The following is a 21,283-nucleotide window of genomic DNA, read 5'->3' as shown; positions in this document are numbered from 1 at the left end:
TCCTGATCGCCGGAATCTCGCCCTTGTCCGCCACCTCAAAGAAATCAACAGCGAGGATAGAGACCAAATAAAGGGAGCGCGCGAAATTTCATACGGTGTTCCGGAAGTTTCTGATGGATTATGGCCGTCAGATCAAATCAGAACACGTGCTTGATGAAAGTCTCTTGAATGTAGCGGAACCGTCCGATAAGCGAAATGCGGCCGCGAATAAGGGGATCCTCTCCAATGCTTATTTCAACTAGAGATTTAGGATCTCCGAGTCCCCAAATCGCAACCGTACACGGAAGCGAATTGCGGGTGAGGCTTCGCGAAACAAAAAGGCTCCCGTTTCCCAAGCCATGAAGTGTCTAACCCACGGTCAAGCGGGCCGAATCTTGGGCCCTCGTAATAGACAATTCGAATGTGGTACGATGCATCATTAATGCAATTAAAATTGTAGAATTATTTCGAACAATTATTAATTAAATAATAAACGAATTCTACCCATTTTTTTCTCATCAATACCCCTTTGATTAGACTCATCCCTACAGCAGTGTTTCTGCATAGACTCATAAAATAATATATTACACACGTACTCTTATTACCGAACTCTTCTCGTTTATTTACGTCTTAAGATTAACATAAATAGATCAGATCTGATGTGATGCGTGAAGGGCCCGGCATGGAAGGTCATGCGATCGCACCTCCGTGACTCGCAACGTGGCAGCTCGCGCGGGACCAAACAAATCTGCAGCCGTCCGATTCGATCGGGTCGTACGGTCAGTCAAGGACTTCGGAACATTCCAGATCCCTTGCAACTTGGAAGTCGCCTTCTATTTAGCCTCAGCTTCTACTATGCTCTCTCCCTCTCTCTCTCACTCTCGCAAGCCCTTGTGGCGGATCTGCTGGGTTGTCTCGCTGGTCAGTATCTTTGATATAGGATCCTATTTAAGCGTTTAAAAGATGGCCGGCAAGGGTGAGGGTCCGGCGATCGGGATCGATCTGGGCACGACCTACTCCTGCGTCGGCGTGTGGCAGCACGATCGGGTCGAGATCATCGCCAACGACCAGGGCAACCGGACCACCCCCTCTTATGTCGGCTTCACCGACACCGAACGTCTCATCGGCGACGCCGCTAAGAACCAGGTCGCCATGAACCCTACCAACACCGTCTTTGGTGAGTATTCCTTCTTATCTGTTGCTGGTGCTTGCAATAAGATGTCACATCATGCAAATGTTGCCCATTTGATTTTTTTTTAGGGTTAAGTAACGCCTATTTATTTATACGGTGGGTGTGATGTGTCATTGCGCAGTTGTTATGATCCTTCTTCCTTTCGCTTATTATGATGTAGATCTGCCACTATGAATCATCTATTTAGTTTGAATACTTAGATCTGCTGCTGAGATGTGAAATGTTTGTTGTTTTTTCTTTGTTGTTGCCAATGATGATTGTTCTTAGTTTTCTTTTTATTGTAATACAATGTCATGGTGTGTTGTTGTTCTTAGTGCTCCGGGGCAAAATAAATCACAAATGACGAGAACAGAGTCTTATAAACTTGTCTTCTGCTTTTGCACCTCCCCATTGGTTATCTTTACCCAGCTTTAGGTTCCCAGCTTAAAGAAATCATGTGCATGACGATTATTTGCCAGCATTACGCGTGAAACAAAATAAATTTATTTATATTTTTTGTTCGTTTGGAAATGTGAACTTGTGTATTTAGTTTTCTTCGTATCAGTCGTCCTGGCTGGAATGTAAAAGCAGCTATCTTTGATCTACACTCTTGTACCGCTTGTGCAGCGTTACATTACAGAGAGACACTAGTGAGGTTAAGAAGTATATCAAGTGATCTTAGTTCTTATTTTGTTAACTCTGTTGCTACCTATTGAATTTTGTATTATTTGCAGTTTATCTAAAGTTCGTTGATTGTTTTTCTTTCATATTGTCAATTTTTTCTTATTACTTTCAAGATGCAATAGCCATTATTTACTGTGTTTTCAGATGCAAAACGTCTTATTGGAAGGCGATTCAGTGATGCTTCTGTCCAGAGTGATATCAAGCTCTGGCCCTTCGGGGTCATTGCCGGTCCTGGTGATAAGCCCATGATAGTTGTTCAGTACAGGGGGGAGGAAAAGCAGTTTGCTGCAGAAGAGATTTCTTCTATGGTCTTGATAAAGATGAAAGAAATTGCTGAAGCCTACCTGGGTTCTACTGTAAAAAATGCTGTTGTTACTGTTCCTGCTTACTTCAATGACTCTCAGCGTCAGGCAACAAAAGATGCAGGTGTCATTGCTGGTCTCAATGTAATGAGGATTATCAATGAGCCGACAGCTGCTGCTATTGCTTATGGTCTCGACAAGAAGGTCAGTAGTGTTGGGGAGAAGAATGTTCTCATCTTCGACCTTGGTGGTGGCACCTTTGATGTCTCTCTTCTGACCATTGAAGAGGGTATCTTTGAGGTGAAGGCTACTGCTGGTGATACCCATCTTGGCGGAGAGGATTTTGACAATCGCATGGTCAACCATTTTGTCCAGGAATTCAAGAGAAAGCACAAGAAAGACATAAGTGGAAACCCTAGGGCTCTCAGGAGATTGAGGACAGCATGCGAAAGGGCAAAGAGAACCCTATCATCAACTGCTCAAACCACAATTGAGATTGATTCCTTGTACGAGGGAGTCGATTTCTACACCACCATTACCAGAGCTAGGTTTGAAGAACTTAATATGGACCTGTTCAGGAAGTGCATGGAGCCTGTTGAGAAGTGCTTGAAGGACGCAAAGATGGACAAGAGCAGCGTGCATGATGTTGTGCTTGTTGGTGGATCCACTAGAATTCCTAAGGTTCAGCAGCTCTTGCAGGACTTCTTTAATGGGAAGGAGTTATGCAAAAGTATTAACCCCGACGAGGCTGTTGCCTATGGTGCGGCTGTTCAGGCAGCCATACTGAGTGGGGAGGGCAATGAGAAGGTGCAGGACCTGCTTCTGTTGGATGTCACACCTCTCTCTCTTGGTCTGGAGACAGCCGGAGGAGTAATGACTGTGTTGATCCCAAGGAACACCACTATCCCCACGAAGAAAGAGCAAGTTTTCTCGACCTATTCTGACAACCAACCTGGTGTCTTGATTCAAGTTTATGAGGGCGAGAGGACTAGGACTAGAGATAATAACCTTCTTGGTAAATTCGAGCTCTCTGGCATTCCACCGGCACCTAGGGGTGTTCCTCAGATCACTGTTTGCTTTGACATAGACGCCAATGGTATCTTGAATGTCTCTGCTGAGGACAAAACGACCGGACAGAAGAATAAGATCACCATTACCAATGACAAAGGTAGGCTCAGCAAGGAGGAGATTGAAAATATGGTTCAGGAAGCAGAGAAGTACAAAGCAGAGGATGAGGAGCACAAGAAGAAGGTAGAAGCAAAGAATGCCCTGGAAAACTATGCATACAACATGAGAAACACGATCAAGGATGAGAAGATAGCTTCTAAGCTTGCTGATGCCGACAAAAAGAAGATTGAAGATGCGATCGAGCAGGCTATCCAGTGGCTCGACGGCAACCAGTTAGCAGAGGCGGACGAGTTTGAGGACAAGATGAAGGAGCTTGAGAGCATCTGCAATCCTATCATAGCTAAGATGTATCAGGGGGCTGGCGCCGACATGGCTGGCGGAACGGATGATGATGTGCCGTCAGCTGGTGGCAGTGGTACTGGGCCGAAGATTGAGGAGGTTGATTAAGTGTGATCACTCTGTGCTCTCAGCTGGTTGTTTTGATTCCCGGGGTGTTGTTTTGGTTTGGTATCAGCGCTACGTTGTATTGGACTTTTGGCCGCATGAGATGGGCTAGTCACTTTAAGTATGCATTCGATGCTCTGGAAGTATGGTGTTCTCTTAACTTTGCTTCCACTGGGAAACATGTAAGGATTTTGTATGTTCCTTGTGGAAATAGACCCCCTTCTCTCTCTCTCTCTCTCTCTCTCTCTCTCTCTCTCTCTCTCATCCGACTTCATGAAAATGTGATTATTTTGAGATCAGGTAGTGTTCCTTATCTACGTTTTGCACGTCAATTATTTTGTATCTCTACCTTCTAAGTTGGCAGCTACGGCCCTCACATCAATGTGGGTGAAATTTTCATTTGCCAGATTGGCAGGCCATTTAGAATGCCAAGCATTGAATGTTTCACACATACAGCCACATATTGGGAAGATGCAGATAGATAATACATTTATTTTATAATTTGGGATGCCTAAGTGATGAAGATGCCTTGCATCATCTATGGATGACAATCTAACTCTATATTAAGATCGATTAAGATCTATATTTATAAAATTTAATATAGTTTTATGCTAATTATTAGTCACTTAGCTTAATCCTACATATTTTTTTAAAAAACCTAGATTGGTGATATTATATTATTATATGATTGTAATACCTTTAAAAATGTTTAGAACTTCCAGCCAATATTTGAAGAGACTGAACAAAATTAGTATATGGATGGTTGACGGTTCGCAGGTATCCAAGTAGAATAAGAACATATTCGAAATCTCATCAGTTCATCAATGGAATCGCTTAACTTCCAAGATATACTTCCGTACAACTATCTTTAATTTAATATATATTATCTAAAAAGTAAAAAAAATAATTATTACTCGAAACTTTAATCTTGGTTGAGATTAAAATAAAAGATATATTCTAAAACTTTATTGAATTGATATCATTCATGATTATATTTTTAATTTTTAGAAGGATAAATATATAAAAATAATCTCCTTTTTATATTATGGTTTGGGTGAATTCTGAAAAAAATTATAAGTTTGAAAAAATTTTGATTGAGTATTTTAACCTTAAAAAATTCTCATAAAACATCTTAACTATATAAAAATATTGTTTTACCCTTGTTTCCATCGAATCAATCATTATCTTCTCTTTCCTATGTTATCTTCACCATTGCTCCTATGCTCTCATCGGACCTAGGAGCATTATGCACGAAGGCACGTGCATGATCAACGAGATCAATCCATGCACAAAGGATGGTGATCGATAAAATCAATTGATAAGTGAAAGCGCGTACGGGTAAGAAAGGACGATTGGCGAGGTGAGGGGAGAGGGTTGGCAATACGGAGGGTGATAGCAATAAATTAGGATAAATATTTTTTCGAAAAATTATTATTATTATTATTATTATTTTCTAATGATCAACTACTAGTCCGTAAAAGGCAATAGTAGTACCAAATGGGGTCCTTTTAGTTCGTTTATCGAGTCGTGGCCCGGTGACTTGTTTATCGATCCCACGACATGTCGTGTTTCTTCTCGGTTGGACCGCTACGCCATCACAGGTCACCACCCACGTCCCTATGCGGCTTCGCATCGAAAAGCGAGTGCCACGTGAACGGTGGATCTCATTTGTCGCGTACAAACTTTATGCAATCATGTGCAACGCTATTACTACCGTGAAAGTGTCGATGTCGGAAGAGACAAACGAAGCGATGAAACCAGAGAGGACTGTCTCGGGTGACGTGGCGCTCCCTGCGGTCTATGGTGGTGGGAACTGTTAACTTTTCTCGGCTGATTCAGTCCTTGGCTGGACAAAAAGAACGGGGCTAACATTCAACACTGTAGTGAGAGTTCTGGAAATGCCCTCCGTTCTCTCGTTCCGTTTCATGGTCATCGTCTCGCCTTCTATTTATTTATTTGCCACCGATCGATCCGCGTGCTGTATTCTCGGGTGCCGCCGCTCCCGACGGACATATAGGCCGAAATCTCTGGGTCCGGTCCGACGCCGCCGCCCCCCATAGAGAAGAAAAAGAACGAGGGAAGAGGAAGAGGAGGATAGCCCCTCTCTCGCCCTCTTCTTTGATTCTTGCCTTCGTCAACGCGGATAAGGATCGAGAGATCCGCGGGCAAGGCTCGTAGATCCGGGGCAGATCGGCCCGCAGGATAGCGAATCGGTGCGTTGGAGGGCGAGACTCGGCGGAAGGGATCCACACGGTTGTTCTAATCAGGTGATTTGCTTCTGTTCTTGTTATTTGCTTGGATTTATTACCTTCTCGTGGATCTGTCAGTTTATTGAATGTTTGAAGTTTGCTATTGTTTTTTATCTCGTTAATTGCAACCCTGATAGCCATTTCCTAGATCTAAAGGCTAATATTCGATCGTAGTGGAAGATTCTTGGAGAAATTTGCTTATGTATTCGATTTGTTTTAATATCTTGGGTATACTACTTTGTGCTGCCGTCTAATCATCTATAGATCTGAGTGGAGTCAAATTTTCTTGCGATCATTGCTGATTTATAAGCTCTTTAAAACAAAATTCTAGATGAACTGTAACTATTTGACTATTTATTAGCAGTCTATATTGCGTACGATCTGAATCTTGATATGCTTGATGAGTTGTAATCAATATTAACTGCAAGTACTCTGTATTTGAACTACGTTATCAGCACATCGGAGTTCTAAGGACTGCTCATCTTTCAAGTCAAACGGTTATGTCCTTAACCAGGGCCTCATGTTATTTGCAGAATGACTACTAATTAGGATTGTGTAGATAGATGATCAGTAGGAGCCAAATCTGGCATCAGGAAGCCTTGCAATTTGCCATGTCAACTGGTTACTGGTATGTTGCAGTTTTGATAGGGGCCTCTAATTGAAAGAAGACCAGTTATGCAGACTCTGACCTTATGCTATAGACTTTTCTGGTCTGCAAAGACTTAGAAAACATAATTCTTGGGAGACGACTATGAAGGACTAGCTTCAACCTGCACAATGCGGTTTGCACATGTTAGATCTAGTATCTTGATTCAATTTTACAGGAGTTGCATCTGTTTCTTTTAGTTACCGAAGCATCTCTTGGCTTGGACCCAGAACTTTGTGGTTATTTTTTGGACGTGCATGCTGTTAGACTGATGAATCATGATGGGTTTCTTTACATCTCTACATCTATGCAGACAATGTCATTTGTTCCTCTAACATTACTAATAATCAGAACCATTATGAACTATATATAACAGATCAAAGACCCGATGGCATCAAGTTGTATTGCTTCTTTCTAGCAGTCTTGCTATTGTTTAGAGGCTTTGTCACTCAGATTAGGCCTTCTGTCCAGACAAACCTTCTGCTTCTGCTACAGAACAGGTTTGCAGTTAGGCTAGCATATTCAACTTCTGAGAAGCAACAACTGAAACTAAAGGGGGGAAAGTAATTTAACGGAAGGGAAGAGGAAAGAAATGGCACCCAGCATTAGGAAGGCTCTGGGAACAGTGAAGGATCAGACTAGCATTGGCCTGGCCAAGGTGTCCAGTAATATAGCCCCTGAACTTGACGTGGCTATTGTCAAGGCAACTAGTCATGATGATGAGCCTGCTAATGAGAAGTATCTGAGAGAGATCCTGAACATGACATCCTATTCAAGGGGTTACATCAGCGCCTGTATTGCTACTGTGTCAAAGCGGCTTGGGAAAACTCATGACTGGATCGTGGCTCTCAAGGCGCTCATGCTTGTCCATCGTCTTCTGGTTGATGGAGACCCTGCATTCCAGCACGAGATTCTCTACGCAACCCGAAGGGGTACCCGTCTCCTGAACATGTCTGATTTTCGCGATGAGGCACACTCCAATTCATGGGATCACTCTGCATTCGTTCGCACCTACGCTCTATATCTGGATCAGCGTCTGGAGTGCCTGGTATATGAGAGGAAACAAAGTGGTGGCAGCAGCCGCTCAAATGATTCCACGACAGAGCGCTGGAGATCTCCACCACCAAATCGATCCGATTATGGAGATCGTGATCCTTATGTGTATGGAAGTTATGGGAGGTCCTCCTATTCATCCCCTCCGGGTAATGGCAGTGCTGGATACGATGAACGGCAGAACGGGGAAGATAAGAAGCCACCAACACCACCGAGGGACATGAAGCCAGAGAGAATTCTGGGAAGGATGCACCAACTGCATCAGCTGCTTGACCGCTTCCTTGCTTGCCGCCCCACAGGCAATGCAAAACACAGCAGGATGATCCTTGTAGCTCTCTACCCTATCGTCAGGGAGAGCTTCCAGCTCTATGCTGACATATGCGAGATATTAGCCATCCTTCTAGACCGCTTCTTTGACATGGACTACCCTGACTGCGTCAAATCGTTTGAGGCTTATGCTAGTGCTGCAAAGCAGATTGATGAGCTTTGTTCTTTCTATGCCTGGTGCAAGGACACGGGGGTGGCCAGGTCATCGGAGTACCCGGAGGTGCAGCGCATTACCGACAAGCTTTTGGAGACACTGGAAGAGTTTATGAGGGACAGAGCCAAGAGGCCCAAGAGCCCTCCTAGAGAGGCAGTCCCTGCACCCACAGGGGCTGGGGATGAAGAACCAGAACAAGATATGAACAGCATTAAAGCTCTTCCCGCACCTTCTGATTACAAGGAAGAGGAGCCCGAGCCAGCAAAGGTCACTGTGGAACCTGTCAAGCCACAGCCGCAGCAACAAGCTGACCTGGTGGACCTAAGAGATGATGGCTCGTCTGCTGATGACCAGTCGAATAAGCTCGCATTAGCTCTTTTCCAGGGGCCAGTGGCAGCAGCCAATGGTGCAAATGGCTCGTGGGAAGCATTCCCATCAGCCAATGGTGACTCTGGAGTGACCTCCGCGTGGCAAACCCCTGCAGCAGAAACCGGAAAAGCAGATTGGGAGATCGTCCTTGTGGAGACTGCCAGCAATCTTTCAAATCAGAAGGCTACATTAGGTGGAGGCTTCGATCCGCTACTACTGAATGGCATGTATGATCAGGGAGCTGTGAAGCAGCAAGTGAATGCCCAGATGAGTGGAGGGAGCTCAAGCAGTGTGGCCTTGCCTGTGCCCGGGCGTGGCGCCGCTCCGGTTCTCGCCCTTCCTGCACCTGATGGTACCATGCAGACCATCGGAGGGGATCCGTTCGCAGCATCGCTTAGTATTCCTCCACCTTCCTATGTTCAGATGGCAGAAATAGAGAAGAAACAGCAGTTGTTGGTTCAGGAGCAGGTCGTGTGGCAGCAGTATGCAAAAGATGGGATGCAGGGCCAGACCAGCTTAGCCAAGCTCAACAACACCTTCATGCCCAACCCGACGATGCCATATGGGATGCCAACAGCTTATAATATGGCAGGCGGATACTACTATCCGACCCGCTGAATTCTGATCCTTTCTCCCCTTTTTGAACCCCCCCCCCCTCCCTCCTATCTTGTTGTGACACGGATTGTGCAGTGTCAATCGCCTCCTGTTATATGTATTAGCTATTTGTTTCGTCTACGTAGTACTACCACGGTCGGACGTGTGACTCTCTTGTGTTGCTACGTGTTTATTAGCTCTTAATCGAGTGAACATTCTCCAGTCTAACAAATCCATGTTGAAATGGTCACTGAAGTGAGAGATGGCTTGTTGAATGACCGACTGACTAATTGTTATCAGGTACGACTTTATTCCTCCTCAAAAAGTAGAAGTTGGTAAGACTTCTTTCCAAACAATTAGAGATTTCAAGCCATCTTCATCGCTCGACCGAAAGTGGAAGGAAAAAAAAGGTAATCTCATTTTCAACCTTTGTTTTATAGGGAAAGTCCAAAGGGCATGTCAACCATGCTGAAATCAAATCTGTAGCCTTTCTCATATTTGATGACTTAAACATTGCAATTTTTTAGGTAGAAAATAATAGCCAAATTTCCTTCCATCCATCCATCATTCATCATTACAAATCCCGCTTTGTATAGCTAATCGAAGACCACGATTGGTTCTGAGACTTTTAGGTGCTTTAGTTCCAAGTTGGCCATCATGCGTGTCGTCGCCCTTATATGGTGGATCAACCTTCCCAGGTAGAAAACCAATGTGTGTCCGGATAACGTATGAGGCAGCACATCAGGAACTGGGCGTTCCTGCACCAGACGCAGCTGTTGCCCCTTCGAAGGGGCATTCGCCGGCATTAGGGTCCAGAACTGATGGCAGATTTCCAGGTAACCCCACCGGAGACCTCCCAGTGAGAGCAGCTGCTGCAGTACGATGATGCCAAAGATGCGCTGTGTCCGTCAGCGGAACAAGAGCCGATGCCCTCAGTCCTCGGGCACGCCGAATTGGCCGAACCTGAACACTGCAGCAGTAGCCCGCCACCGGAGGAGCCATTCATTATCTGGCACTCTCCCTCGATTCAAATCCAACATGTCATCGGGGCATCGTTACCGATTGATGTGACTAAATTCGAATGGTTAATTCGAACTGTGGAGACCCAATCGACTGGAGGAGGACGACTCGAAACTGGTTGTCGAGCTTCGACAAAGGTTTCACCCGACGTAGTTGGACTCGAGCTCGTCCGATTCCTCCCATGTTCAAATTAGAATACGCCCAAATGCTCTATCTCGAGGAGTATCGTGTTGTGTCGATCGACGATGTCGATCCTGCCTTGGATCGATACATGCCCATATACGTTATGGTATGTATCGGTTTTCGAAAAACATCAGAAAATAGCCAAAAATATAATAAAAATTAAATAAACTCATTTTTATGGGCTTTTTATCCTAATTTAATATTATTATAATATTTATTACAATAAGAGTCATACATCGATAGTCCTTATAGGTTTTAAGAATGAGACCGGATTTATCTCTTTTTGGATCATCGAGCAGCAATTTTGTCGCGCTTTTGAATCTTTTGAAAAAAATACAAGTTCAAATGTTAGATTATGTGTTGGACAATTCTTCAAATAATCGACATGCTCCTCTATTTGATTACTCGATTATTGCTTTTAAGATCATTTCTCCACTAAGAATCATCAATATAATTATTTGTGATTATTATGCTTAAATCCTGGGTAATAATTCTAATCTAATACTAGTTATATTTAATGAGAGGGTTAATTATGAAAATTACTAGCTAGGCCTCTTTAATATCCCGATCTCTAGACTTAAAAAAATTTATGTTTGAATGCTTATAATTATGAAAATAAAACATATAAGTCCATTTTTCCTAACATCGTTGGTTTTACCGACGAAAGCACGAAAATAATAGACAAAAATATAATTTCAACACCACAGTTGTATTTTCGGTGGTGGTGAACGGTGATACTGTTGGGGGGTCATAGGTGATTGTCGTGGATGAGGATAAAGAGCGATGACGAGAGGTAAGACGACGATATAGATGCTGATACTTTGCATCTGCGATGGTGTTGCTCGACAACTGCATCAACATCGACATGGATGTAAAGCGACGAAAGGATCACTCGGCATCTGCATCGACGCCTGCGATTACAAAGTGCTATCGCTTTGCATTTGTGTTGGCATCGACAACGATGCGAGGAAGGGTGATGTTACTTTTCATCCGCATCAGTACCGATGCATATGTCGAATGACCCTTTCGTCACATTTGTGTCGGTGCTAGCGTAATCGTCGAGTGACAACATATATGTCGTCGCCTCATCTCTCGCCGTCGCTCTCCCTCCTCCTCACCAATAGTCACTCGCAACCCCAACGACATCATCGTTCGTCACCACTAAAAATATAATTGAGATATTAAAATTATCTTTTTGTCCATAATTTTTATATTTTTATCTATAAAACCAACAATGATAGGAAAAAAGGAGTTAGATGTTTCACCTTCGTAATTATAGAGATTTTAATATAATTTTTTTAAATCTAAAAACTAAAATACTAAAGAGATTTATATATAATATGTAATTAGCCCCGAATTAGACTATAATCATCACATCAACTCATGATCGAGCCTAAAGGGATGTAAAACGTCACCACCAACCTTCGATTACACTTTGATTTACTAGACAAGTAATTTAGTTGCTCGAGAGTCTCTAAGCTTTCGAGCTTGTTTGGGCCTTCCATCTGCATCTCTGATCAAGAAAGAATGAGAGCCTCATTTCAAATTACATTATAGTTTCACGGAGTACGACAAATCTCGGAAGGTGAGAAAGGAAAGGCAAATGGGTGTCCGGTTGTGTCGATCCGAACAATGGAGCTCTGCAAAGAACCAGTGATTCGAAGATGGCAAGTGCCTTCTGTGCTCTGTACTGTGTGCTTCACCTCCTTTAAACTCCACGTTCCGTCCAGAGCTCCACCGTCACGACGAAGACCGAACTCGCTTACAGACACGATCTCCACATTCTTCCTTCCATGGAGATTAATATGACGGAAACATCATCGTGATACCTTCTCCTGTCTCCTTGCGGGACATCGAGCAGCTGATCGAAATCCATCCCTGCAATCCCAACCCAAAGGATGTATCACCGTGGAATCCTGTACGGTAATCACTGTAGCTGAGCATGCATTTGGATCGTACCGGCTTTATCTGCAGCTCGATGGAGGACTTCTTCCACGAGGTATCGAGCAGGATCGCTGTCGGGATTCGTGGCGACGAACATCTCCACTTGAGTGACCACCTCTTCGTTGGTGAAGTATTGGTAGAGACCGTCGGATGAGAGGATGAGGTATTTGTCTTTGGGGCCGAGTCGGTGGTAGCACAGAAATGGGTTGCAGTTGATGTATGGCGACGTCCCCTTGTAGTCGATTCTGAAGGCTCCCAGCAGTGCATTGTTCCATTTGGGCTGCTTCAGGTAGCCGGCGCCGAAAGCCCTCGTCACCTTCAATGAGCCCTTCACCCTGTTGTTGGCGATGGCAGCAGGGTCATCAGGGTGTTGGGTTCTGATTCTTCGCACTTCCTAGACCACGGCAAGCAAACACGATGCGGATCACAACCAGAAACGATGAGATAGGACGCGACTGCAGCTCGTTACCTCGTTGTTGAAGGTGGTGTGATCCAAGGTGAGCTGCAGGGCGACCAACTCATCGTAGGATTCGAGATAGCGTAAGGTCTCGTTCCTCATGACCTCCAGATCTTGGGTCGCTTGCCCCACCAGGTTCCACAGATCAGGCTCCGCTCTCCTCCCCAGAACGGCTCGACTGTCGCCGACGTTCATCAGGTACACGTCCTCGCCCCTCACCAGCATCGCCAGAACGCATGACCCCATGAGCGCCAGCTCGGGGTTTGCAGAGACCATCGTGTTGGCCATCCGCAAGTAGGCCTCCTCGGTCCTCCTTAGAGCTCTCGAGAGCGCCTTCAATACCGCCCTGTGGTCGATTCCGCTGCCGCTCGACTGTGTTAGTTGTTCCTTCGATCGTCTGTTTATTTCCGAGCTCTCCGCATTGCGTTGGCCTCTCTTAACCCTGCGGCAGTCGTCGTCGAGCTCCTGCGATGTGTCGATGGCGTGTTCGCAGCCGGTCTGTGGGTCGTCCCAGAGCAGCCCCTTTAGCTCCCGGTGGATCGCCGGATAGAGATTGACGAGGAGGTAATCGGTGGCGTCGGGGCCATTGAAGCCGTCGTAGATGCCGACAAAAACCCAGCCGTGTTCCTCCGATACGACAACGTGGGTTCTGTCCTCCCCCGCCTTGCCCTGCGCCCAGTGGAGGTTGCCGTTCGCCGCATCCGACAAATCGGATTCATCCCCGAGGCAGTCGAAGCTTGTCTGATCGTTGCCGCTGCTGGTAATCGTGGTGGAGTTGCTGCTGGGATCGGCGGTCGAGACGAGCTGGGCGATAAAGTTGGGAACTTTGGCGCCGCTTGGTTTCTCGGAGGGCTTGGCGGGTGTGGCGATACAACGGAACTTGGTGACCGTCCTGGAGAGGTACTTGGTGAAGCGGCGGATGAGGGCAGGCGCAGATCGGCGGCGACGGGCGGCACGGCTGGGCGCGAGGCGGTGGGGCAGGCTGCGGTACAAGTGGCCAGCGGAGGACGACGAGGAAGGCAGGCGGTCGAGCGGACCGGAAGAAACGACGGAAGCACGGTGGTGCTCCAGGGGGCCAGAGTGGAATCCGCGATCCAGGGGACCCGAGCCGAAGTAGTGGCGGTCGGAGCCGATCGGACCGGAGAGGGAGCCGGAGTGTCGGGGTTGCAGAGAGACAGAGGCAAAGGAGGAGGAGCTCTCGAAGGAGGCGGCGGAGGAGCAGGTCAGCTCGTTGCGGAACATGAGCGGCGCGGTGGAGAGTGGGGTGGCGGCGTTGGCGCTGACAGCTGCGCCGGAGATTGAGCGGAACGTGGTGGTGCTTGCGGCGGCGGCCTCATCGGAGTGGTGGACGCGGGCGGAGGAGGAGGAGGAGCCATTGGATCCGGAGCGAACGAGGTGCGGGCCCCCGTCGGGGCGGACGTAGAAGAAGGAGTGCCCAAGGCCCTCGTCGACGGTCTCCGACGCCTCGGCGGCGGCGTCGCCGACGGGGCGATCGTCGCCGCTGAAGCAGGGCGCCAGCTTCACCAGGCCGTTGCCCATTGCGGAGGCGAAGGAGAACAGTGTTGGGGACCCGATAGGGCCAGGACGAGGGAAGATAAGAGGAGAGTGGAGGATGATGATGGAGAGTTGACTTTGGTGTAGGGTGGCCGATAGCGAGGGATGGGGAGTTGAATTTGGGAAATCAATTTGTTTTCTCGTTAGATAAAGGTCAGGAAATCTCACCATCTTGGCGTTGACCTCGAGATGCGATTGGCTTTCTCTCAAGAAAATGGCTCTCGGCTAACGGAGGTAGAGATAATGGGATTGCTCAACGCAATACTTTAAGGGAAGCATGCTTAATTGTTCGTTGATATGGCATAGGATTTTCAATAGTCAAACAACGTGTGGAGTTTTTTTTGTTTCGATAAATTTTCGAGAAAGGCTCCTCGTATATAGGTTTTCCTTTTTCGAGAAAGTCTTGCACTTACGCTCGCAAAAAAGATTTGAAGAGAAAAAATGATCGGAAATAAATCGATAGATGGACGAAGTAAGATCGATGGAGCCTATCGTAACCCATCCAACAAAGTTATGAACTTGAGACTCTTATGGGCATCAGCTATAATAAATCTCATTTTCAAACTAGCTCCCCAATTTGGAGTACCGATCGAATGACATCAATTATTAGATCTTCTCTTATGACACAATTCGGAACTTCTATGATATCATGCGCAAGACTAAGGATTCAAATACTTTACGGTCAACAATCGACTCTCCAACTATTATGCTAGAGTTACCACCTCTGAGTCTCCCACCCCTTAGCAGCAACATCAATGATGAAAGAGGAGAAACTAAAGAGATCCTTAATACCCTCTTAGTGGTGGTAATGATGGAAAAGGACAAAGATAGATATGAGGAAACTAAAAATAATTTTATTTAAAAAAATAAGAGATACTCTATGAGAATAAAATAAAAAGAAAACATTCTGCGAAAGAAAAAAAAAAAAAGACTTAGTTTAAAATGTACCTACAAATCATATCGGTGAATACCACAGAGACTCCCGTCTTTTATATTATATTAGGTATTTTAGGAATATACGGGAAAAATTAGAGAAAAGACAATTGGGAAAGCCACCAAATGAGGGATTTTTCGGAGAAATTTACCCATGATATCAAACCCAGGTGGGCCTGCATGCGGGGCCCGACACTGCAACAACAGTTGACTCGAAGGCGTGGACGGGAGGAGAACTTCGCTGGATACCTTTTACGTTCGGGCCCGCCCCCTGCAAACATTAGCATCCACCGCTTCCATGCAAACGTGTATTATCTGGAAATCCCAACGAAGGCATTCATTCATCCACTCGCAGTTGTTTAACCTGTGATCACATATCACGTAATCAGACGTTGATCAATGTCTCTCTCGTTTGCACATCGGCAGTAGCTTTGGCCACGCGACTCGGGTGTTGTGCAGATAGAGCCCCCTAATTAACCTGCAGCAACTTTCGTCGGTCAAGGTTGACATGGCATCGTGGGTTAGGCCAGGATCATCCTCCCAATACATGACAACGATTGGAATCTACTGTTGCGGTTGACATCAATGCAGTAGTTTTCTTTGGATGGCATGATTGGATGTATCCCTGTTAGCTACTGGTTTTCTCCCCAACTGATACTGATGTCATCCTCGAGGCTTCTCGCAACACATGGCATGCATGATCCAGCTCACTTGACCTTCTGACCTGTATATGCATATACATGTATATCTTCTGAAACAAGAAGCTCGCAATGGTTAGCGAGATATAGTCAACGCACATTTGATGTCAACTTAAGAGAGTAACTTGACAGGCATACTCACGACATATTAGCAGAACTCCTGACTGCGTCACGGTCGTTCCATTTCTGCAGCTTGATTAAACCCCCGATGGAAGTGATTGCAGCCCACTAATTCTCTTCTTCAGGTCTTTATGTATATGCAGCTCTGGCAGTAGAAGAACACGCTGCAGCTGTCCTATTGACCGTATAATAATACGTTTGGTTGTGCGAAGAACGTTTCGATGACACCTTCTATGCATCTACATCGAGGTGACGGAGCCACAGCTGAAGAGGACAATTGCGTCCTTCGAGAAGCCTTCAAGTGCAGGTAGATATCCCAGAAAACCAACTGTGATGTCGTTGACTGTTCAAAAAGGTTGAAGTATGGCATCCATTAAAATCGACTTTGCACATAAAATAATATTAAGACTCCCCTTTCAAGTCTCTGCGTTTTCCAGGGATTCTTCAGCTTATGATTATTAAGACTCCCATTAAGCTGTTTGAGTGGGTGCGAAATGGGCAACAGGAAGTTGCAAAACAAAAAGGGCTAAATCATAAAGACAACCCCATTGATCTACTCGAAGGCTGTAAATATATATACACACGAGAGCCAGAACTAACTAGCATAACAGTAGATATAAAAGCAATGGAAGACAAAAAAATAAAAATAAATCCTCATATGCAAGTTAGAATTAAAAATGCAGTCATCCAAATGCAATCCAAGCTGAGCATGTCGAGTGGACGTTTAACTAAAACAACTCCGATGTTTGTTAGCTTGTTGGCATGATGTAGTCCACCATTAGATATATTAAACTAAATGATGCATTGGACAATAAATTGGACCACAAACACATATGATATAATGAAGGGCACAATTTGCTTGATGACAGAAAGCATGAAAAGTCAAGGCAAAATGCAGAATAAAACACCTGCATGATGTAGTCCACCATTAGATGGACTACATCTAATGGCATAATTTGCTTGATGACAGAAAGATTGAAAAGTCAAGGCAAAATGCAGAAGAAAACACCTGATACATCAAAGCTTCTGGAATTGATTCAAGGAAATAGCTATCAGCAGTTCAGTTGGCAACTAAGCATCAGCAGATTACATTGAACTACATCGCTACGGCCATTCCACTGTACACAAAACACTACAAAGATGGCAACAGTTTGCTGATAACTCACCGGTCTACTCTTTTGACCATGACAAAATTTGTCAAGCAGTACAAAATTTCAGAACCCACTATGTTGCCTGTTAAATCTTCCCGATGCACCACCAATTCCATATGCTGATGTGGCAACGCCTAGTCCGGGACATTCACTGGCCCAATGCCCGGGTTGTTGGCATTTAAAACAAACGTTGGAACCACTGTTTGAGAATCCACCTCCAATGGATTGACCCTGCCGATTTACACCTCTTGGACAGTTGTGGAAAGTGTGACTAGTGGAGCCACAACTGTTGCAGAATGCTTGAACTTCATTTTTAGAAAAAAAAGGCCTGCCATTGCTACCATATTCATTCTCATGCTTCCCTAACTGACTGTTATTACTGCCAAAGTTATTGGTGACAGAATGGACACTATTGTTAGATTCTACCGTGCCATAGGCAACACTAGACATTCCAGAAGTTGAAGCAAAAGTTCCATGCATCCCAGAAACTACATTGGGATCTTCAGTCAAAAGCTTCTCAATCAGACCTAGTAGGTATATGCTCTCCGATGATGGGTTTACTTTCTCAGCTTTGATAACGGTTGACTTTACACGTTGTTCATCACTAAATGTCTCCTCCTTAACTTTCAACTTGAATAAATGTTGATGGAAGAGGACTCTCCGAATGATTTCTGCAAACTTCAAATCATCTTGTTCTTGATATTTCAACGAGTACAGCTCCTTTGCGGTGACACCCAATATTTCCTCACCACCTTCTTGGAATGCTGTGACCCATGTCATACCTGTATGATCCTGTATCTGAAACTGGAGCAGATACCTATACTCACACTCAGGAAAACTCTGATCACACCGGTCACAATGCCAAGTGCCATCACCATTGTTGTTAACTTTCTTATTGCATAGCCTGTCCCCCACCATTAATGGACAAGCTGTATAGCAGAAGTTGTCGACCTTTATGAACGTAATGGTTGCCTTGACAGTTATCCAGTCAGGCTTCTCAGATCTTCCTAAGCCTTCATCCTTGATCTGCGAGACTGTCTTCCTGACGACATCAGTCCTGCTCATGGTTGTTGTATCCCTGGATATTGACAGGGCAGACATGTTCTTCCCTTCTCTGTTATACCAGTCTTTCAATCTGTGAGCCTCGGGAAAATCAGGGTTTATAAATAGTTGACTTGAGCTAATAGTACCAATTGACTTCCCACTAAAATCACTGACTCTACCAGCTTTAATGGCCAATACAGGATATACACCAGAGTCACACAAACGTTGCAGCTGTTGTCCCTCTATGCTACAAAAATTTCCCCAAAATGTTACTTCCACACTACGACCCGACATGTCCTTCAGCTGAAGAGTTTGTTTATTGGTTTCCATGCCATTTTTCCTCATTATTGAAGCTGAAGGATTTATTGACACCACAATGCCAATAACATCAACCATGGAATTGTTTTCCAAGCCTTCAACTTCATTTACTGGCCGAAAGTTGAACTGTTGTCTTGGGATAGTGTTGTCTTCCTCTGAACAAGGCTGGATCACCGATTGAGACTCCAGAAAGATTTCATATTCATTGTTCAGGTGATTAAAACTCTTCCGTGCAGGCTTCAAGCTTCCTTTAGAAATCAGGTACACTTTCCCCACCTCAATCTGGTCATAGAACTGGTCAGCTACCATATTAAAGCAGGTCACACGTATTTCTCCACCATCTGAATCCAGAAGATCAAAAGAAAACACTTTTCCTTCACCCCTCGGATTACTATAACGCCTTAGTTCACCCTTGGTTGTCACTCTCGCCTTAATTGTCCATCTGCCCTGGTAAGGATTCAAAGCAGCAATCGGAATGATCCGTGCAGGAGCTTCATTCTTGGCTATAGGTCCTCTATTTGTGTACATTGGTGGTGGCTGCTGATAGGCTGGCTGAACTGGGTGCCCATAAGAACTAGCAGGAGGGCGAAAAGCTCCAACAGATGCTGAACTTGAGAGCCTCTGGTTCTGGTAACCACTGTTTGGATGTGATTCAGAAATCCTCCCCACACCCTGTTCAGATTTTGGGTGTTCACTAGGTACACTGTTCGTGTTCCTTGTTGACATGACACCATTTCCATAAGAACCACCAAAAGATGAGTTGGTTGTCACGGCCTCTGTCGCAGGATTAAGAGAAGGCCCCTTTGTGACATTTTGACCGATGTTAGGAGTGCTAGAATGTATACCACCATAATTTTGAGGGTTTGCTGCAGCTATTACTGGTTGATCCGCACTGGTTGACTGAACAGGACTGGGAACTCGGTTTTGTGAAGCGGAACCATTGTCATACAGTTTTGGTTCTCCAATAACATTACTATTGCTGACAAGCACTTCCAAGTTGATGATGATAATGATTCTGGATTTATAAGTTGTTAGGTGAATAAAGGCACTAGGAAATAGCCATACATATATATAATCCAGAAAACAGATCAAAATCTTGGCTAAAAAGGAAATCACGCATTGTTCAAACCTTTTTTTTTTTTTCCATTTACTATTTTTTCACTAAAATTTTTGTCGCATTTATTATAAGGAGAAGTAGGCTACTGAATCTTATGACAAATCCACTACCATGAGCTAATAATCATTGCCTAACTTTACTTCAAATTTAACCCCCTTTTTTCTGCGATAACCTAACAAGTTAGTCTGTGCTGGAACGCTCCATCCCATAAAAACAAAAATTGTTATGTGAAACTTCGCATTTCTGATCGTTTTAGGGTAAATATTTAGACAGGATTAAAAGTTCAAATAATTAAAATTGCAATCTGTATAATGTGGCCCATTTCAAACATCAACAAGAAAGGTACACAAGACGACGAAACGATGAGAGGTGAATTCATTCACCTGCGATTCTGGATGACGTTACAGATGAACTCGTTGAGTCGGACGATCGAGTGCTTCTGGAGGGCCCCCAACTTGACAAGGTCGTTCATCTGCGTCGCGAGCATTGCCTGCTGCATGTGAGCCCCATCAGACAGCAGCATCCGGTACCTCTCCGTGGTGCTCTGTTGCGTGTTCACCAGCTTCACCTCCCATACCTGCACCACCGGCTTGACGCCGTCCTTCACCCGCCCTTCCGAGATTGCCGCTATCGCCCCCCCCGTCAGATCCACCGCAGCCATCCCCTTTCCCTATCTCCGCCTCTCCGTTCAATCACTTCAAAATTAGATCAAGATGGAGACGGAGACGGGGGATTGATCTGAAGCGAAGTTTCTGATCGCATAAGAGGAGATCGATCGACAGATTGGGAGATGTGACCGAGGATAAGAGGGATTCCGAACCGCTTCGCTTCGCCGATTCGCCTTCCTCGAAGCCGCGAGACGAGGAGACGAGAGTGTCTGGGAAGGAGCCCTAAAAGGGACGGGCTCGAAGGCGGGCGAGTGGAAGCGAAGGGAACCGTTTCGGGTTTTAGAGGGAAAACTAATGAAATCGAGCTTTGGAAATTTTGAGTTCCGGCGGGCTTTATGGGGCGTTAATGGGCCTCGAATGATTCGGCCCAAAAATATTCTTATCGCCATACCGTTACCGTCGGTCACTAATGGGATATTATTTTGGGTGATTTCCCCTAAAATAATCTTTTATATATTTTTATTTTTTAAAAAACAAAATATATCCCCTATTTTTTATATTTTCCAAGCAATGTCTTTTTTTTCTCTAATTTTAAAAATATCATTAATTTAAAAACCAATCATTTATTTTTTCTCTCTTTTTCTACGTAAATTATAGCGTTACAGTGTTTTCTTACTATCGTTGAAACCGTATTACAAATATTAACTTGGTATAAAAAATACTATAAGTGAGTTTTATGTCTGATATAAGAATTATAAGTATTTTTCTAATTTTTTTCATAAGGATATATAATCAAAATTTATGTATTTTTTTAAAAAATATTTTTAGTATATTTCCCTCTATTTTTCTCTTTGTAATAGAATTATAGTAACTATAATAATGTTGAAAACAATATAATTCATATATAATTCAAATTGTCTGAATATTTATTTTATTAAATGGAGAACATTTTAAAAAATAAACATTCAAATAATATGACTTTATATAAGAGAATATTTAAGAAAATACATATTCAAATAATTTGATTTTTATCGGA

The 21,283-nt window shown here is 44.5% G+C and overlaps 4 protein-coding genes across 6 annotated transcripts; 2 read left to right on the top strand and 2 right to left on the bottom strand.

The window, feature by feature from the left end:
• Positions 1-832: 832 nt before the first annotated feature.
• Positions 833-3,937, top strand: LOC135622461 (heat shock cognate 70 kDa protein 2-like). Its single transcript, XM_065124337.1, has 2 exons — positions 833-1,156; positions 1,979-3,937. Exons 1-2 carry the CDS (start codon positions 943-945, stop codon positions 3,709-3,711), a joined length of 1,947 nt encoding a protein of 648 aa, XP_064980409.1. The 5' UTR covers positions 833-942; the 3' UTR covers positions 3,712-3,937.
• Positions 3,938-5,611: 1,674 nt separating this feature from the next.
• LOC135622462 (probable clathrin assembly protein At4g32285) lies at positions 5,612-9,322 on the top strand. 3 transcript variants are annotated; one of them, XM_065124340.1, is made up of 2 exons: positions 5,612-5,975; positions 7,099-9,322. In XM_065124340.1, the coding sequence occupies exon 2, from the start codon at positions 7,196-7,198 to the stop codon at positions 9,122-9,124; it is 1,929 nt and encodes a 642-aa protein (XP_064980412.1). In that variant the 5' UTR covers positions 5,612-5,975; positions 7,099-7,195; the 3' UTR covers positions 9,125-9,322. The 3 variants fall into 3 exon arrangements, with proteins under 3 accessions (XP_064980412.1, XP_064980410.1, XP_064980411.1); XM_065124338.1 differs by having other exon boundaries at positions 6,980-9,322; XM_065124339.1 differs by having other exon boundaries at positions 5,645-5,975; positions 7,075-9,322.
• Positions 9,323-11,705: 2,383 nt separating this feature from the next.
• On the bottom strand, positions 11,706-14,323 carry LOC135622460 (probable protein phosphatase 2C 23). The gene is made up of 3 exons (XM_065124336.1): positions 12,717-14,323; positions 12,263-12,641; positions 11,706-12,181 (listed from the first exon to the last, which is right to left on the bottom strand). The coding sequence occupies exons 1-3, from the start codon at positions 14,241-14,243 to the stop codon at positions 12,066-12,068; spliced, it is 2,022 nt and encodes a 673-aa protein (XP_064980408.1). The 5' UTR covers positions 14,244-14,323; the 3' UTR covers positions 11,706-12,065.
• Positions 14,324-17,022: 2,699 nt separating this feature from the next.
• LOC135623411 (replication protein A 70 kDa DNA-binding subunit A-like) lies at positions 17,023-20,544 on the bottom strand. Its single transcript, XM_065126347.1, has 2 exons — positions 20,023-20,544; positions 17,023-19,537 (listed from the first exon to the last, which is right to left on the bottom strand). The coding sequence occupies exons 1-2, from the start codon at positions 20,298-20,300 to the stop codon at positions 17,224-17,226; spliced, it is 2,592 nt and encodes an 863-aa protein (XP_064982419.1). The 5' UTR covers positions 20,301-20,544; the 3' UTR covers positions 17,023-17,223.
• Positions 20,545-21,283: the final 739 nt, after the last annotated feature.

This window comes from Musa acuminata, chromosome BXJ2-9 (genome assembly GCF_036884655.1).
Source record: "Musa acuminata AAA Group cultivar baxijiao chromosome BXJ2-9, Cavendish_Baxijiao_AAA, whole genome shotgun sequence".
Lineage (NCBI taxonomy): Eukaryota > Viridiplantae > Streptophyta > Magnoliopsida > Zingiberales > Musaceae > Musa > Musa acuminata.
Note: the sequence above shows the minus strand (reverse complement) of the source record. Positions and strands in the feature narration are given on the sequence as shown.

Bases quoted from the DNA above. Each gene is read 5' to 3' on its own strand.
- LOC135623411 (XM_065126347.1), bottom strand. From the start codon at position 20,300: ATGGCTGCGGTGGATCTGACGGGGGGGGCGATAGCGGCAATCTCGGAA. The intron at 19,538-20,022 runs GTGAATGAATTC...TTATAAATCCAG, and splicing joins AACGTCATCCAGAATCGCAG to AATCATTATCATCATCAACT.
- LOC135622462 (XM_065124340.1), top strand. From the start codon at position 7,196: ATGGCACCCAGCATTAGGAAGGCTCTGGGAACAGTGAAGGATCAGACT.
- LOC135622461 (XM_065124337.1), top strand. From the start codon at position 943: ATGGCCGGCAAGGGTGAGGGTCCGGCGATCGGGATCGATCTGGGCACG. The intron at 1,157-1,978 runs GTGAGTATTCCT...CTGTGTTTTCAG, and splicing joins CCCTACCAACACCGTCTTTG to ATGCAAAACGTCTTATTGGA.
- LOC135622460 (XM_065124336.1), bottom strand. From the start codon at position 14,243: ATGGGCAACGGCCTGGTGAAGCTGGCGCCCTGCTTCAGCGGCGACGAT. The intron at 12,642-12,716 runs GTAACGAGCTGC...GCCGTGGTCTAG, and splicing joins ACACCACCTTCAACAACGAG to GAAGTGCGAAGAATCAGAAC. The intron at 12,182-12,262 runs GTACGATCCAAA...TTGGGATTGCAG, and splicing joins TCGAGCTGCAGATAAAGCCG to GGATGGATTTCGATCAGCTG.